The sequence below is a fragment of the Sphaerodactylus townsendi genome, linkage group LG03, assembly GCF_021028975.2.
Source record: "Sphaerodactylus townsendi isolate TG3544 linkage group LG03, MPM_Stown_v2.3, whole genome shotgun sequence".
NCBI classification, from domain to species: domain Eukaryota; kingdom Metazoa; phylum Chordata; class Lepidosauria; order Squamata; family Sphaerodactylidae; genus Sphaerodactylus; species Sphaerodactylus townsendi.
This window is the reverse complement of record NC_059427.1, coordinates 151,305,690-151,324,783: the sequence shown is the minus strand read 5'-3', so window position 1 is coordinate 151,324,783 and position 19,094 is coordinate 151,305,690. Positions and strand designations below refer to the sequence as shown.

At 46.6% G+C, this 19,094-nt stretch overlaps 1 protein-coding gene across 1 annotated transcript in view; it reads right to left on the bottom strand.

The window, feature by feature from the left end:
- HDAC7 (histone deacetylase 7) overlaps positions 1-19,094 on the bottom strand; it is a 158,141-nt gene that overhangs the window by 34,999 nt on the left and 104,048 nt on the right. Inside the window, exons 4-12 of the mRNA XM_048490014.1 lie at positions 14,499-14,601; positions 12,397-12,512; positions 11,015-11,137; positions 10,411-10,520; positions 8,938-9,060; positions 7,847-8,030; positions 4,909-5,114; positions 3,202-3,393; positions 2,250-2,487 (exon numbers count right to left, since the gene is read on the bottom strand). Coding sequence (XP_048345971.1) covers positions 2,250-2,487; positions 3,202-3,393; positions 4,909-5,114; positions 7,847-8,030; positions 8,938-9,060; positions 10,411-10,520; positions 11,015-11,137; positions 12,397-12,512; positions 14,499-14,601 — 1,395 coding nt within the window. The remainder of the gene's footprint in view (positions 1-2,249; positions 2,488-3,201; positions 3,394-4,908; positions 5,115-7,846; positions 8,031-8,937; positions 9,061-10,410; positions 10,521-11,014; positions 11,138-12,396; positions 12,513-14,498; positions 14,602-19,094) is intronic.

Genomic DNA, 19,094 nt, shown 5'->3' with positions numbered 1-19,094 from the left:
CAGGCAGGATAAGAGGCCTCTCATTCTCAAAGCTAGAGCTTTCTCTGGGCTGGGTGAGCACTGAGGGTCGACTGAAACCATTAGAACTGGCTAGCAGTACAGCCCATCCGAAACTGGACCACTTCTGCCTACAGGGGAGGGAATTGCCTACTTCAGGGGTGTCCAACTCTGGCTCTTCAGATGTTCATGGACTACAATTCCCATCAGCCATTGTTGGCATGGCCAATTGGCTATGGGAATTGTAGTCCATGCACATCTGAAGTGCCAGAGTTGGACACCTCTGGCCTACTTGAACATTCAGTAGTAAAATGTCCCCTGCAGTTGGAAGCCTAGCAAATGAGAGAGAAGGACACTAATTAAAATTTCTGTGTATAGAGAGCTTATGTTGTTGTTTTTATTGTGGGCATCATTCAAACACATACTTCGTGCCCTATAAGTGATGTACTCCAGGTAGTCCTGCATTTTTGCATTAGCCCTGAAGGAGGCTGACCCCATAGAGAAATTTGGCAATGGCTAGTAGGAAGATAATAATAGAGCTACCAGAAAAACAGCAGTCTCATATCCAATTTTCCTCCTGGTCCTCTACATTGATTTTTGAGTTTGCAGGCATCTTTAGCATTTGGAAACAGGGGGGTGGGTGCAACCACAAAATGTCTTCCACCGCAAGTAGAACCAATCACAAAATGTTAGGGAGTAACCTTTTAACTTTTCAGGTAGAAGATTTGTTCAACAGGATTCCCTTTTAAATGAATATACGGGGTTTTCTCCCTTTAATACATACAGCCAGGGGTGCACAAAAAATTGGTAAAATTCAGATTAGGGTCTAATGGACCTGACATTTTTTGGGAAATCTGAATATTCCTGAGCCCCTCCGATCAGGAATATCTGGATTCCCCCCGCAGAAAAAAAATCCAGATCTATTACACCTGAATCTGAATTTTATCCTCCCTTCTCCTCCCGCCACTTATCTTTAGTGAAACTGCTGTGGTGGCCACTTCTACGTGGAGCAATGGAGCCAGTGGTGGTGGCTAGTACAAAATTGCCTTTGGGCCCCAAGAGGAGGCTGCTGGCAGCAGTAGCTGGCAGTGCAGAGCTGCACACCACCTCTGAGACACACCTGGAGCTGTTGCCTGCTGCCTCTGAGGTCTTTCAATCACCTAGTGCCCTTTCATTTTAAATTGGGGGTTTCCAACCTGGCCCTGCAGATTTTCACGGACTACAATTCCCATCAGCTCTGCCAACTGGCCATGCTGGCAGGGGCTGATGGGAATCAGTCCATGAACATAAGTTTGAGACCCCTGTTTTAAACGGAGATGCCAGAGGCTGAGCCTGGATTTTTCTGCAAGCAAAGATGTTCTAGCACTGAACCACGGTGCCTCTCCATGAGCTTTAACACATGAAGTGGTGTGACCATCGGTCTTCTCAAGATTGCTATTGTCTAAGACTGGCAGTGACTCTCCAGGGTCTTAGCAGAGGTCTCTCATATTGTTATGGAGAAATTTCCAATATTCCCAATTAATACTCACAAACGCAGCAGTAGCAGTAAAACAGTTTATTCAGGAACACGTCTATATAGAGGTGGAGGGAACCACACCGGGGTGTGGCTCCCTGAGGTCTGCCTCGCAGGGCAGCTCAATTTATACACATCCTCACTGGCTCTTGAGCCAATCCAGGAGTACCACATGCTTGAACCTTCTTCATAAGGCTATATCACACTTTTATCACATGCTTGACATCCCACCTCAAAAATTCCCTTACACTTGTTTTTCCATTATCTTACACCTACACGAGTTTATTCTCACTTCTCTTTTCCATTACGTGTCTTCTCGCTCTCCCTTCTCCTCCCTCGCTTAAGCGTTACTTCTGCTTTTCTTGCAAGCTTTAAGCATCTGTTTTAGTAAACGATTTCTGAAAAACAAGCCTATGACCTCTACCCCAAAAGCACCCACATCTAATAGAAATGACTCTGGATAACATATCTGAATACCTCACAACTTATAATTATTTATCTATAATTATTCTATAACAATATCACCTGCTTACCTGACCCTTTTAACTGGAGATGCTAGGGATTGCACCTGGGACTTCTGGCATGCCAGGCAGATGCTCAACCTCTGAGCCATGGCTCCCATCACCTCACAAAATGGGCCAAATTTCTGGTGACAGCTCTAGGGAATGTGGTGCTCCATCCTGGACTGTCCCTCTCAAGAGACCAAAAGCCGAGGTGTGGAAGGAAACGGATGCCTTACCTGTGGTGAAGCGTGGCTCGGTGGCCTGTTCTTGCACCTGCAGTGATATGACCTTGGAAGAAGTGTCTTGGGACGGCAAGGGTGCTGTAGCGGCAGTGGGCAATGACCTGGCCCTGGACAGTGGCCGGTGCCCTCCACGGGCAGCTGAGACCAGCAGCGGGTCTGTGGGAGGCTGTCTGCGAAGCAGCTGGTGTTGCTGAATGCACTGCTGCTGCTCCCACAGGTACTGTTGTGCCTGCTGAGGGAATTAAGGTCAAGTTGGCATCAGTCACAGAGCCTTTCATGTCACAAAAACCTGACTGGGGGACGCATCAGTTTGAGATCCACGCCATGGTACCTGCTGCCCTCTAGTGCATTCGTATGGAATAGCCACAACCCCCTTGAAGTACACTCACATAAAACCTAATCTGTCAAAAGTAAATGAAATGCTTTTGGAACATGCAAAGAAACACATGGTAAAAATGGGGCTTAATATATTAGTGAAAATACACCAAGCTCTGTTTACTAATATCAGTGGAAAAACAAGGAAATAATTTTAATTAAAAATGAATGATGGAGAAAATTTGTTTCGAGATGTTCACGCTATACTAGGGTTGCTACACAGAGGCGGACAGCGGCAAACCACCTTGGAATGCCTCTCGCCTTGAAATCCCTGGCATCTGGTGGGCCACTGAGAGTAGCAGAATGCTGGACTAGATGGACTCTAATCTGATCCAGCAGGCTCCTTCTTAGGTTCTTAACAATCCTGAAAGGCTGGCCTATAGGGTGTTTCCCATGTTGATGATGGGCAGTTTTTGTGAAACGAGAACAGCTTTACTTCATTTTGTGACACTGGCAGAGATCTGGACCCGGGATTTCATGGACCACATTTTAGATATGCAAAATGCTTTACAACATCCCCCATCTCCAAACAATGGATTCCCCAGTTCCCAAGCGACGGCCTTTGCAGTACCTGCTGAAGGACATGCTCCTCCTGTGCCTGACCCAGCTGGGAACTCCTTTCAGCATCTTTGGCGCCACTTGGTGGCGAAGCCTCTGCTTGGCCCTGGGGCAGGTCCCCCTGATTGCCCCCTGCTTCCGATTCCATGTCTTCCGAAGAGGGGATCTGCTGCAGCCGTGGTTTCTCGCTGGGCTTGGCCATGCGCTGTGGGAGGAAGATGAGGAGGTGAGGCCGAGGCATGGAAGACTGGGACTGCTTGGACAATCAAGGTGGCATATCCAATAGCCAAACACAGCAACTGCCCAGAGATCGTGCATCTTTCAGTGATTTGCACACTTGAGTTGCAACCATTCTGCGCAATGTATTCTGTGCCGGGAAAGGCCACCGGAACTTCACCACTTGTTATCTGGAACAAAGCCCCCTTCTGCACAAGCTGAATAATGCACTTTCAATGAACTTTCAATGAACTTTGCAGCTGAGTTTTACTGTGTGGAATAGCAAAATCCACTTGCAAACAATTGTGAAAGTGGATTGAAAGTGCATTTTTTCTGCATGGGCGGGCCTAAGTGTTTCGTTCATAACATTCCTGTTTCGAATTCCTACAAAGGTGCAGAGGTACTACCCTGGGGAGATCTGTCAGTCCATCTCTGTCCTGATATGAGGTTGAAAGGTTTTCTGTTTTGTATGGCATCCACTCACTGAGCTTTCTCCCCGCGTTCATATGCTTTGTTTAATAACTTTTAATAGTTTTAGAAGTATGTTATTTTTAAAGTTAGGAATGTGGAAAGTGCCGTATAGCTCAATCTCATCAGATCCCAGAAGCTAAGCTGGGTCAGTTCTTGGATGAGGAACTACCAAGGAAGGCTCTGCAGAGGAAAGCAATGGCAAACCACCTCTGCTTAACAATTTGCCTTGAAAACCAAATGAGGTCACCATGAGTCAGTGGCAACTTCATGGTATTTTATATAGACATGTTTTAAAAGTTGATTTAATGATGCAGACTTACCACCTTGGGGACCTTAAGGCAAATGGACAAGCAGCATAAAATATTTTAGTAAATGGAAAAAAAAATGAAGATCACCCTCCACTTCACTAGTCCTAACTGGTTGTCCTTTTGCTCAGGTCAGTAAGATCTGATATTTAGGGCCTTTTCAGGGGCAGCCATGCTCTTCTGGAAAAGCTTCCCTGTCTGAAATGCTCCCACTTCCCTTGCCTTTAGGGAAATTTACACGATTTTTGTAAGGTCATCTGAGGACAGACAACGATGTGGATTTTAAGGTTGGGTGGGTTTTGGTTTCTTTGCTAAGTGTGGCTTTTTGTTGCAATTTTAAATTTGCTTTGAATCTCATTTGCGAGATGAATGAGGTTTTAAAGAGTTTCTGAAGAAGAAGAGTTGAGAGAGTTTTGGATTTATACTCCACCTTTCTCTCCTGCAAGGAGACTCAAGGTGGCTTACAAGCTCCTTTCCCTCCCTTTCAAGCAAGAAAGCACGTTCTCGAGCAAACAAGAATTTGGGACGTGAATGTTCAGATCAGTTTCCTCAAAAGCCATTCTCCATGCACAGCACAGAAAGTAGTAGCCTGAACCTTGAATTCAGTTTGCTTCCAACCCCTATGATTTTGCATTCAAGAAACATTGCCTGGAAGGGAGGGGGGCGTACACAGGAGTCAATATGCCCCAACCCTGCAGATGAATGGAGAAACAAAACACAGCACCTACCTTGCCTAGCTGCGTCTGCTGCTTCAGCCGCTCCAGAAACAGGGTGTGATGGTGCTGGTAGGCCAGCTGTTGCTGCAGAGACCTGGGGCTGGAGGGCAGGGGCTCGGAGCGTGTCCGCCCCAAGGGCTTATGGGGCATAGGCATTGACAGCCGCTCCGCGGGAAGCAATTGGCTGAAGTGCAAGGGGACTGGTCCTAGCCCTGAAACTGCAAAGAAGGACAACGAAAAAGTGAAAGGAGGAACTGAAGCTTTGTAGGCACCATTGCCGGGCCATCAGTATGAGCCGACACTGAAATGTTTCTGGCCTCCCCTTCGTCCAGAGAGCTCTGGGAGCGGCCCAGATGATTCTCTTCTCCTCCACTCTGCCCTCACAACAGCCCTGTATGGTAGGTTCATATCAGAGAGAATGCTGGCAGGCTTCAAGGCAGAGTGGGGATTAGAACCCAGTTCAACCCTGCTCCTAGTCCAGAGCTTTGACTTCTACGCTAAACTGGCTCTGTGGGGCAGAACGGAAACCAATATCTATTTTATAAATCCTAGATGATGCCAATTTTGCATTATCCTGCATTTTTCAAATTCGTAGTCCTCGAGATTAAAAAAAAAATATGGGGAATTTCTGCTGACTCCTTGGAAACATGAAAAGGTCTGGATAAATGCATGTACGCACCCCTTAACACAATGTTTCCCCAAAGCTCTTGTCCCTTTTTTAATCTCTTACCTATTGCCACCGATCTTTGCTACAAGATTTAAAAGGACCAGGTAGGAGGTGATGTGAAAGACCTCCACCTGGGACCCTGAAGACTAGCTGTCAATCAGAGTCAACAAAACTGACTTTGGCAGACTGAGGGTCAGACTCTCTTTAAGGCACCTTCATGTACATGAATTTACTTCTTTTTGCTACGCCTCAGCAATATCGAGATTACGTCTTGCTTGTCTCTTGGGCCTCTTCAGTACATGCAAGATAATGCCCTTTCCATCCACTTTCAATGCACTTTGCAACTGGATTTTGCTGTGCAGAATAGCAAAATCCACTTGCAAACAATTGTGAAAGTGGATTGAAAGTGCATTATTCTGCATTCTGCTAGTGGATTATTCCACTTGCAAACAATTGTGAAAGTGAACTGAAAGTGCATGTGCGGAAGGGGCCTTTCTCCGGGAAGAAGAATCTACTTACAGCTAGTTCTTTCTTAGAAGCTTTAGCTGTGACCCTCAAAACCATCCAAGTTAAAAACAGGAAAATATAATAGTTGGCAACACTTTCGCCCTGAATCGGGGACAATTGTAGGAAGTAGCGGAAAACAACAAAGTCAAGGGCAGCTTTGGGAAAAAAGGCAATCAGTTAAACTACATAACTAGTTTCCTACAAAGTGAAAGTGAAATGACGTATGGATGATGTTTGCCAGTGGGCGACAGGGGGGCTCTTAAGGTGCCAGACTAGAACTCTGCTTCTCCCCCTGCCTCAAATCTCCTCTTTGTCCGCTTGTTTTTTGAGCAGGAAAGAGGAGATGTGGGGAAAAACCATGGAGGAGAAGAGAAGAGTTTGGATTTAAACCCCCCTCCCCTTTCTCTCCTGTAAGGAGACTCAAAGGGGCTTACAATCTCCTTCCCCCCCCCCCACAACAAACACCCTGTGAGGTAGGTGGGGCTGAGGGAGAACCGAAAAGCTGTGACTAGCCCAAGGTCACCCAGCTGGCATGTGTTGGAGTGCACAAGCTAATCTGGCTCACCAGATAAGTCTTCACAGTTCAAGTGGCAGAGCGAGGAATCAAACCTGGTTCTCCAGATTACAGTGCACCTACTCTTATCCACTATGCCAGAAATGAACACAGCTTACTGTCTTATACAACAAGATGAAGAATGGGAACCGCAAAATTAATTTTCAGCAAGAGCAGTAGGTTAAATTGGGCAAGCACAAAGTTAAATATTCTGCAGTTTGTCCAGGAAGCACAGAATCAAGTTCTAAGGGAGATATATCAGCACAGAGTAAGGGTTACAGTAACACCCACGATATCTTAAAGTGGAGAAATTCAGACTTTCTTTCAATGGAGACACTCAAAACTAGGGAAAATACCTCAAGGCAGTTGTTAGTTCACACTCTCCGAAACATGAAACATGAAACTTAAATACAGAGTATTAATTTGAGGTCTTTTTTTTGGCAACATCCTTTGTTCATCACCAGACTTCTCCAATTAATACAACTATGTACAACTGAAGTGTTGGTTCAGTGCAACTCTTCCTCTGAAGAATCAAGTCCTTGCCACAACACTACAATAACCATCATGCTTTATTCTAAATATCTCACTTATATTATCATCATCCTGGACTACCCCTCCTAGGGGTAATCCTACTGATGTTCACTTTTCGCCTATGTGAAAACAGACCCACAACCAGTTAAGTGTCAGGAGGATGCTATCGATGTCAAGGGGATGTTATCTAGTTGATTGAGATGCGTTCCCAGAACCATGTACCTGCCTAAACACATCGCTGCTGCTATTAAGATATCATTCTGCTATATGTAACCACTACCATCTGCACATTCTTTCCTTGATCTTTTCTTTATGGCTTCACATGCTCATAGACAACTAGACTACCCCTGGTCTCATGGGAATAATGTTGCTTTTGTTATCTTGTGGGGCAGGAAGCCAGGTGGCTTTCTCTTGCTATCTGCTAGCTAGGACCTTGGGGCACCTTATCTCCAAAGGCTACTTTTCACAAATTCTTGGGAAAACAGGAGGGAGGTTAGCTCGGGGGATAAAAGGGACTGTAAATGCCAACTTTGCCAGAACTAGCTTTGCCAGTGTGGCACGTCGATGCCTGCTCAATAAACACTATTGATCAGTACTTCAGAGTCCATTTGTTGGCTTAAGGGTCCGAGACCTAACATTAAGCATAGTTTCGCAGTGCCTCGTTTCCCACGGATGAAGGGGCTGCTACACACCAGTCACAAGAGGGGTGTGGCTGAGCGAAGGTTCCAGGATGATCACTGGCTGGAGCCGAGCAGGCAGGGGGTTCCCAGGCTCATGTTGCTCCAAGCTGGTTGGCAGGAACACGGGGGCGTGGGCGCTGGTCAGGACGGGCACCTTGTGTGCCAGGCTGGAGAATGTCCGATGATCTCCATCTCCCTGCATATAGAAAGGAAGAGAAGAGGTTAAGAAGCATTTCCTGTGTTGGGAACTGCCCAGTTCCAAAATCTACAAAGCGGACCAAAATGCTATCATCTCTTTGTGCTTTTTTATATAAGTTTCCAAAGAAAGTCAAGAGATTTTGTTTTTCAATTCCTTTTTTCTAAAAGGGCGGAAGACAAGTTGAAATGGATTGCAGTTCATGATGTACACCAAGGCCCCCCCCAGACTTCAGGGTACCCTAGAATTCTGACACACCTTGTTGGTGGCAGCCACAAAATGGCTGCCATAGGAGGTGGAGCCAGCTGCAGCTTGTGCACAGGGAAAATCCCTGTGCTGCTGCCAAGGCAATATTTTTAAACGTCTGGACATCCAATCAAATGCTCAATGGTCTATCAGAGTTCTTGATGGCCAAAAGCCCCACCTAGCCCTGTCCACTTTCGAGAAGCGCTTGGCAGGAACCAGAAAAGAAGAAGAGAGTTTTGGATTTATACCCCACCTTTCTCTCCTGTAAGGAGACTCAAGGTGGCTTACAAATTCCTTTCCCTTCCTCTCCCCACAATAGACACCTTGTGAGGTAGATGGGGCTGAGAGAGTTCTGAAGAACTGTGACTAGCCCAAGGTCACCCAGCAAGAAATGTAGGAGTGCAGAGACACATCTGGTTCACCAGATAAGCCTCTGCCACTCAGGTGAACGAGTGGGGAATCAAACCTGGTTCTCCAGATTAGAATCGACCTGCTCTTAACCACTATACCACATTGGCTCTCAGGTGTTGACAGGATACACACACACATTCCACTTTCATATTTGGTCAACAGGTTTGCTACATTTTTACACCATTAAAAAACTTACTCCAAACTTTTGCCCAACATCCCCTTCCTCCTGTTGCCATCCTTGCAGACCTACCCTGCTGGTTGCCGTGGAAGTGGCCGGTAGCCCTAGGGTGAGAGCAGGGAGGGAGCCAGTGGTCTGAAGAGCAAACTGGGCCAGTGTACTTTCCTGCATTCTCAGGCGCTGAGCTAGTGGGGTCTGCACCAACGAGAATAAAAATAAAAGGCAAGATCAATGGTGTTCTCATTCCAGTACATCACAGAAGTCATGACGATCGTGAAAGAGTCTGTGCCCAGAAGAGAGCATGAAGATTTATTTCATTTTACTGAATTTATATCCTGCCTTTCCCCAAAGATTCATTCAGGGAGGCTTACACTGTAATACTATACAAAAATGTTCATGTACTCATCAATAAAATCCCACCAGTTTTAATTACATCCCCCCTTTAGGCTCCTCCACAATTATATGGTGCATCAGTACCACGCAACCCAACTAAATCATATAATACTAATAACAATGTAACAAGAAAAGTAAGGAGTGGAGGAAAGACCAACAGGGATACAATCATTGCTGCCTCAACCATAGGGCCACTGGAACATCTCCGTATTACAAGCCCTGAGGCAAGGAACTACAGATGAGTGGACAGTTTATATCTTATTTCCTTTGTGGATTTTCTTATGTACCCAGCTCTGCTTTGCCACCAATTTGATCACCAGGAGCACATTTGACTGCACTTGAGATAGGAGAAATTGTTCAGCAAATACACACAAGCAAAAAAGTTCAGAGGAAATTATACTACAGAGGGAGTGAAAAGTACAGGGAGAAGGAGAAAGGAAGAACTATGTTAATCCTGGTACCAGGATTAAGATAATCACTAAGGGAGCAGAGAAAAAAGCAATTACCATGTATGGACAAAGAGGCGCACTGTGTCATCCTGTGGAATCAAGATCATGTTTTAAAAATGGGAGCAGGGCTTTGCCCCCCACCCCTACCAACATTTTTCCCCAGTGCAGGATTTTTGTTGGATTTACAAAAGTTTGAACCCTGGCATATGCAGGCTAACTCTCTTATTAGCTGAGACACAGGACAATTTTGGGAATGGGAGATTGACTGAACCAGCAAGTGTTTAATCAAGCACAGAGCCTCAGATAAGGCGGGGGGGGGGGGGGGGAAACACCAGGGGCAGTGTGTGAACAAAGTGTGTGTCCAACTGAAGTTTAATTGCAACTTGCTGCCCTGACAGAATGCAGCCTGTGTTGATTGTTTCCTGGCCTGGTAAATGAGTCCATAAACTTTGTTAGCTCACAGTATTGTTTACTCGCTCAAATGACCAGAAATAGCTGTGCTGACTTCTTGTGGCTTCTGGTTCGCACAGGTTTCTCTACCTGATCGTCTAGAAGTGCTTCCAACCCACCAAAGGTGACCAGGTGAGCAGTGATTGACACAACTGTTATCGGTTTGCTGGTTCTACTGGGCCAATCATAGACATATAAGGGGGAAGGGGGGGGTTGGCTTCTCCTCTCTGTGGATGTATGGGGATGACTGTACCTCTTGTGTGAGCCCTGATGCAGCAGGCAGGGCCCCATGTTCTGTCACCAAGCTGTCGTTGGGCGAACTGCACCCCGAAACTGGGGTGCTGCTGCTGCTGGGAGAAGAGTCTGCAAGGAACAAAGGAAAACACACCTTGGATACACCAAGAACGAAAGGCAGCAACACCAAATGGAAGTAGTAAGCGAATATAAGTTCTTTCTTGACATAGAGAGTGTTTAAAGAAGGTTGCCAGATGACTGCAAAAATGGATTCAGGAGCAGCTGGGGCTATGTGTAAATATTATATCATATTGAGCCAGTGCTCAGTATATATCCCATCCTATCAAACTTTATCATGGTAATTGACTAGCGAATGGAAAAAAAAACATACAAAAAAGATAAAATTACTGTGTAACATCCAAACCATTAGTTTAGACAGTAATAATTAATTTGGCAAAATAAAACTACTTTAAAATTTTTTAAATACTGTCTGCATCACAGAAATTAAGCAGCCTGAGAAACTCCTGGCCATTTCTGAACTTTGTATACCAGCGCACAAAATCTAGCAACTTGCAGGACGTCCAAACTTTCCCCCATGAGCCTTTTCCAAAGCGTCCTCTTACCAACGGTTTCAGTCGTTCGCCTCTTCAAAGAGGGAGGGGCGCTCTCCTTGCGGGTCAAGGGGTTCTTGCGTCGCTCGCCTGCCTTCTTGGTCTTATAGCGCACCTTGAGGTTGGGTTCAGAGGCTGGAGCAGGCACAGAGAAGAAGGTTAGGACTGCCATGCTGATTGGGCCAGAAGGTCCAATTGGCCATGCTGGAAGGGGCTGATGGGAATTGTAGTCCATGAACATCTGGAGAGCCACAGGTTGCAGACCCCTGGGCTAGCCCCACGGTGGTCAGGGTTATGTTCAGGGACAGATTACAAGCCATTTTGATGCTCAGAGATCCACCAGAGTACTCATCAACTGTCTAAGGATGGCCAGCAGCACGAAGAGGCCCAGGCAACACTGAGCTGGGGAGGGGGCAGAGTGAGAGAGAGATAAAGGGGCGGGGGAGTCGAAGGAGCTCCATCCGGCAGAGTGCCTCGTGCAATGGCCAGCCTGTGCAGCGTGCCTCCAACTGCAGCCGCGCCCCTCCACTTGTTTTGCCATCCCCACTCCAGTGCCTGCGCAGAGCCCCCTCCGCCTCGGCCCTCACCCACACCAGGCAGCACACCCACCAGAGCATGCCCACCAGGCCTTGCAAGCTTGCAGCTGCCTGACAAAGGAAAGCCAGGCTAGCCAGGCCACCTGCCGCCCAGCCCAGGCTAGAAGTGTGGGGGGCAATTCCACCCCCCCCCCATGACTCAGTGGCGGGCACCTGGTGCGTTTGTCCCCGGGCGTCCCCCTGGCAGCTACATCAATGGCTGGCTTCTTCAGTGGCAGGTCATGGGGTGTTTCTCTCCATGGCACAAATCTTACCCTGAGATGCCTCTGAAGACGCCGGCCGTGAACGTGGGTGAAACGTTCGGAGCAGAAACGACCAGACCACGGCCACCCAGCCCAGAAAACCCACAACACCCGGTTGATTCTGGCCGTGAAAGCCTTCAGCAATACAACGCGGGAGACCTTCACCTTTCTCTGGGCTCAGGACAAAAGCAGAGGTGCTGGTGATTTTGCACCAGCCTTGAGAGTTAATAGGAAAGCAGGGTAAAGCCTTGCTGTTTCCCTGAATTTTATGTAGCCCTTTTTTAAACGGCCTCTCTTCCCGCGTGTGCCCAAGTTGCTAAATGTAACACGCCAAGCAAAGAATCTGGAACCTGCTTACACCTTTGACACCAAGAAAATTTTCACTTGGGCAGTTGCTGACTTTTCCAACCCACCGCTTTGCCTGTGCCACGGGGCACTTTTGAAAAATTACCGGGAAATCACCCAGATCTCCAAGATGTGCCAGGTGAGGCAGCAGCAGGCCAGCAGGGGGGCCCCTCTGCCCAGTTCAGCTGGACAAGCAGATCAGACCTCGCACCTGTTTTCCTTAACGGAAAGTGCTGCGGAGAGTCCCCGGAGCTGTTGGCAATGGCGGGGAAGAAGCTGGGGAGGACGAGAGCGGCCGGCCCTTCTGGTTCCATCGGCTCCAATGATCTGGGTGGTAGAGGACAAGCAGACATATTTTTTTTGTTTCTACCCCTCCCTTTCCCAGCCAGGGTCCAGCTCAGGATGGTTCACAACAGTACAGTTTACATTTGCTAAAACATTAACATAAAAGCATACTTATTTATAACTGGTTAATATTAATGACATTAGCCTTCAAAACTTAATAGTCAGAAATGGTGCGCTAGTAGGGGTTCCTCACTTTAATTACGGCAGCTGAAATGAGGGAATCATTCTTAAGGGAGCAGCATTGGCATAGTGGTTAAGAGCAGGTGCACTCTAATCTAGAGAACCAGGTTTTATTCCTTACTCTGCCACTTGAGCTGTAGAGGCTTATCTGTGGAACCAGATTAGCTTGTGCACTCTAACACACGCCAGCTGGGTGACCCTGGGCTAGTTACAGTTCTTCAGAGCTCTCTCAGCTCCATCCACCTCACAGGGTGTTTGTTGTGGGGGATGGGGGGAAGGGAGGGAAAGGAGATTGTAAGCCCCTTTGAATCTCCTGTAGGAGAAAGGGGGGGGGTATAAATCCAAACTCTTCTTAATCAGAGATTGGTCCTGGAAAGGGGATAACAGGGAGACCTAAGTGACGACAGGGAAATAAGAGGTCTGAATTTGAGCCCATCCCAAAAGGACTGGGGGAAGGAACCACAAGGGAGAAAGGTCGGAATGGCGAGAAGAGAAGATGAAAGGAGGAAGGGAGGAAGGGATGGAAGAAAAAGGTAGACCCGCATTTTTTAAAAATAAAAAACAACGCTTTTTTAGTTTTGCTATGACATTAGCCTCCAGCCTCGATTGGCAGGAAGCGACGCACCTGATTTTCATATAGATTATGTGATCAGAGTAACAGTAAACAAAAGCTTGCATGGGCATGAATGGCTCCCCCCGCCACCCCTCACCTGACCAGATGCTGAGGTGTAACTGGGTCAACCTCCTGATCAAAGGGAAGTGAAAACAGGACATGGAAGGGGAAGCCAATCCTCCTGTATGACAGAGACAAGGCAGAAGCAGACAACTGCCCGAGGCCTAATCACTAAAGCCCTACTATTAGATCTGTAAACCAAGCTACTGGAAGATCCGTCTGGTTCAGCACACTCATGGAACGCAAAAGGGTTATTTTCTCAATCTTGCCCATCCTTCACAAGACAGTGGCTGGCAGGAATTGGACAATACCAAATGATTCCAACAGTGGGGGAATCTTGCAATAAATCCTAAGAAATAACACTGACACACAAAGTCTTATAATAGAAATCTGCCCTGCACCCCCCCCCCCCCCCCCCCGACAGTCAGGGCCTATAGGGAAGTGCTGAAAACACTGAGGAGGCTGAACAGAGCTGGGCTTCACCCTGAATGTACATTCTTGCCAGTGGCAATTCTGCTTTCATGTTAACTATGTGGGGAATGCAGAAAGCCTGTTTGCAGAGATATTCCAAGCAGTGTATGAAACCAAGGGACTAAAAGTACAATCCTAAAAAGAGTTACTTCAATCTTACCCCATTCATTTCAGTGGGCTTAGACTGGAGTGACTCTGCATAGGATTGTGCTGGAAGGAGGAGGAGGAGGAGGAGGAAGAGAAGAAGAAGAGTAGTAGTAGTAGTGTGGATTTATACCCCACCTTTCTCTCCTGTAAGGAGACTCATGGTGGCTTACAAGCTCCTTTCCCTTCCTTTCTGCACAGCAGACACCTTGTGAGACAGGTGGGGCTGAGAGAGTTCCGAAGAACTGTGACTAGCCCAAGGTCACCCAGCAGGAATGTAGGAGTGCAGAAACACATCTGGTTCACCAGATAAGCCTCTGCCACTCAGGTGGAGGAGTGGGGCATCAAACCCGGTTCTCCAAATTAAAAGGGTGTCATTCTGCTCAGGGTGGCAGAATCATCGTCACGTGCCTTGTCAGTAGTCCTCAAACCTGGTTAAAACAGGGTACTGGTCACAGTCAGTGTGGGCATGTGCAAACAGATCTCTACAACCATATTACCTGTATGGCATGATTGGAGCGCTGGTCCTTTCCAGAGCGGCTTGCTGTTTTTTCAGGATGACTTCAGCCAACTTCTGCTTCACGACCCTACTCGCTACGGCACCTGTTGAACAAAAAGGAAAGTGGTAACTGCAACTGTCATGGGACGTTTCTTACCGACTTTAGCGCCCCAACAGAACTGGGGTCTAATTCCTTTTGGCCAAAAAATGGGTCTAGATATGTTACAATCCAGCTGACAATGAACCCTAAAAAAAAAACAACCATCTGCTGTTAATGAACCCTCCAGTTGTTAAGCACTATGGTGATCCTAAACATTAATGACCTCTAAAATGTCTAAGTGTTAACAGCCTGGAACAAACTGGAAACTGGATCTCATTTGGGGTCTTCCTCTTTTTGTACTGGTATAAGAAACAAAACGGTGCCAAAGAGATCCTCTAAAACATTACCGTGTGTGCTCTGAGTGGGAGTCTACTTTAAAATATTAAATGCTCATTTTTCAGTTATCCTTCAGTACAAACAGGGTTCCTCCAAGACTGGACTTCAATTTACATTCACTGGTAAGGAGCTGAACTGAAACAAAATGTTTGGAAAGCTCACATTTTGGACCCACCTTGTTTTTAAAAAAATCCACACAAATACTGCAAAAAATGCTCCAGCCCTCTCTCCTCCAAAGGGAACTAATTCCAGTAGGTGTCAGTTCCCCTCAGATGTTTCAATGCTTGTAGAAGTGGGACCACATAATATTACAGTTACCGTACAGCTTCTGAACACATCATAATGGAGTGAAAGAAAAGTCACCAGGTAAATGCAGAAGATATCGTGGGGCACTGGTTACAAGCAGCTGACTCTAATCTGGAGATCTGGGTTCAATTCCCACTCCTCCACCTAAAGCCTGCTGGGTGACTTTGGGCCAGTCACAGTTCTCTCAGAACTCGCTTAACCCATGCCAAGGCAGGCAATGGCAAACCACTCAGAACATCTTTTGCATTAAAAATCCTACGGGGTCCCCATAAATCAGCCTTGACTTAATGGCACACCGACACACACATCCTTTGACCATCAACTATTCAAAGAAGATTCAACACTGGAATCTGGCCTTCCGCAAACACAAGAGCTGCTTTTCCAGGAAACCAGCAGCTCAGAGACTTCGGCATCCCTTGAGATTCCAAGGGGGAAAAATATGCTCTGGATTTTGGTGGAATCACCCTCCCCGAGTGCCAGACAGAATCTGCAACCTAAGAGTTGTGCTTTGCCAATACTGCGCTGACAGCATCCGGCAACAATCCTTCCAAGGTGCTGATGGGCGTGGGAAGCAGCTGCAGGGGATTCTCAGGGTGGCACTTGATGGATCTTGCTTGGCAAGTCTTTGAAGTGTCACTCTGCTGATGCCCAGGGGCTTGTGCGTGAGCGGGGCTGGATCAAGGTCAACAGGTGCAATAATCTAAAGCAAACAGGCATTTTTAAACGGCAGAGATAGACAGCTACTCCGATGAGCCGGAGGTGATAGATGGGGTTAGCCTGTGATTCAAGAAGTCTCTGTTTCAATTCCCCTTAGCCGGGGACTCGCTGGATGTCCTGCACACCCTGATCTCTCCCAGTAACAATGCCCCAGTTTATAAACTGGGATTATTACTGACCAAATTCATGGGGGTAGCATGAAGAAGTTTGTATTTTAGTGCTTAAAATTTGATCAAAGAGCACAGAACACACAACAGGGTCACTTTTCTTGTTAACAGAATTACTTCTCATGCACAAAAATACTGTACTTTAAGGAGGAAAGGTTTACTGAAGGCAGGGAAGTTTCAAATTAATGAAATAGAACCTGGAGAGCCCAAGGAAAGACAGAAAAGGGAAATGGAATTGGAGAGAGCACAGTGTGGTGTAGTGGTTACAGCACCAGACGAAGATCTGGGAGACCCACAGTCAAGTTCCCACTTTGGCCATGGAAGCGTGCAGACTGACCTTTGGCCAATCGCACACACTCTGCCTAACCTACCTCACACGGTTTTTGTGAGGATAATGTGGAGGGGAGGAGAGTGGTGAAAGCCACCTTGGGTCCCAACTGGGTAAAAAGGCAAAGTATGATTGAAATATGCAAATAATCAGTCGAGAACACATGAACATGCAGGCATAAAACCTGTACACTCTATCTACACGGATACGACAAGTAACAGAATAAGTGGCATTTAGCTAGGAGCGGAAGCATGCGGGTGAAAACCAATTTCATTTTTTTAAAAAAAGTCATAATTTTATTCTGATCTGAACATGCAGAATAATGCACTTTCAACCCACTTTCACAATTGTTTGCAAGTGGATTTTGCTATTCCACACAGCTGCAAAGTGCACTGAAAGTGGATTGAAAGTGCATGATTCTGCAGGTGGGGAAGGGGCCACTGGAAGGCAACACCAGTTTTGCATTTTCTTTTTTTTTTAAGGATGTGGCAGGGACATGGGATTATAAACTGGAAATCGCACACACACAAACACAGGCTCACATACAAATCTGCCTCACAAAGAAAATTTTCTGGAGTTTTCCAGACCTCTAAAGACTCCTTTCCTGACCATACTTGGCAATCATAGTTTTCACTTCAGAGGTGCAGCCCCATCTTTTGAAAGTGATGTGAGAAGCAGTGCACCACCAATTCTGTGTAGGTGACAACAGCAACGCAGCTTTGTTGGATCTGAAAGTCATGCGGACGGAGGGACGACATTCCAAGAATGGTGATTTTAAGGAATGAAAAATTACATCTCAGGAAGGTGCAGTTCCTGATCTGGACACTAGGTGGTGCCCATGTATAAAGACAAATGCTGTTAGGGGTTTTTAACTGTTTTCATGTTATTTTTAATCAATTCAACCCCAAACAGAAAAAAAGAAAAGAAAATATAATGGTGGCAAATCTACACATAAGCATTTACAAAGGAATCCATATATATAAAAAAATCTCCATGCACTGTTGTTATCTATACGCCATATGAGCCCAATTTGAGCAGGTCCAAAATGGGGCCTGCATGTATGTTCAATGCTGTCAATGCTGGCGACCCTATGAATTAAAGACCTCCAAAATGTCCTATCACTGACGGCCATAATTAGGTCTTGCAAACTGAGGGCTGTGGCTTCCCTTATAGAGTCAGTCCATCCCACATTGGGTTCTCCTCCTTTCCGGCTGCCTTCAACTTTTCCTAGCATTATTGTCTTTTCCAGTGACTTGCTGTGACCAAAACTACGGGGTCTACCTTGACCCAAAGGGCACCTCATATAGCATTCTGAATCCCAGAAGGGAACATCCCTTACACACACTCTGTTCCTCACTCACTGCAACACAAAATAAGCATTCTCCAATTGAAGCCAACAACTAGCACTCCCCAAAAGCAGGTGGCAATTTGCTACTTTTGGAGGCTTGGGAGACAGCCCCTAGAACTGTAGATTGGAAGGAACTCCTCACGCCCATTTTGACTTCAGTGCCGTAAGTGGTCTATTCCAAGCCATTTCAGGGACAATTGATTGAGCATCTGTGAATCAAACTACACATGATGCTGGAGATCTATATCTCATTATAGTCACCCATTAGTAAGACCTGTCCTGCTGATTAAGCAAGGTGAAGCAATCATTTCTAGGGCAGAGGCGTAACAAGGAGTAACAAATACAGATCCCCCTACACATGTGCCACTGCTGTGGTGGCGGTGGCGGAGGAGGATGGGCATGTTCTAGCGCAGGGGTAGGGAACCTGCGGCTCTCCAGATGTTCCGGAACTACAATTCCCATCAGCCCCTACCAGCATGGCCAATTGGCCATGCTGACAGAGGCTGATGGGAATTGTAGTTCCTGAACATCTGGAGAGCTGCAGGTTCCCTACCCCTGTTCTAGCTGGTCCAGAGGTCCCAAGACAGCAGAAAAACATCTGCTGTACCTCCAGCGGATGCTCTCACCCTCCACCCAGGGATCAGTGCATTTTAAATCCTGATGCTAATGCGGGAACAGAAATAGACTGATATGCAAGGTGGAGATGGGTGGGTGGAGCGTGAAAACACACACATTGCAAGATTAATTTGTGAAATTGCCGAGATGACAAGTCATTTGACTAGCAAACCATTTTGCAGGGAACGTTCTCCTCTTCAAAGCGGCGCAACTCACACCGTGCCGACACACCTATGCCTTTTCCCAGACAAGTTCCAGGGCGATGCAGCAGAACAACAGATGGAAGCTCTCTATCTACCTCAAATCAGCACTGCAGGCGGTAAACGATTACTAAACCAGACAAGCCCTTGGTTTACAAGTTTCTCAATGCTTGTGGGATTTTTTTTTTGGCTATGTTACAATCTTCGCATGTTTAAAGAAGAAGGATGCAGAAAGAAAACACAGGGAGAATTATTCGCACAATGTTCAACCAGCCTGCAGTCTTATGACTCTTGTGCGCCAGAAAGACAGGAAATAGATGGAGGCAAGAGATACGAGGGTCTCTGAAAAACAACACTGGGGGAAAAGGAGTGTAACTTCGCTTGTTCTCCTTTCACCTGTTTCCAGGTTTAGCCCACTTTCATGTGCGGAGTCAAAACTAACTCCTGAGGGTTCTAAAAACATACACGTGCAAAAATCCC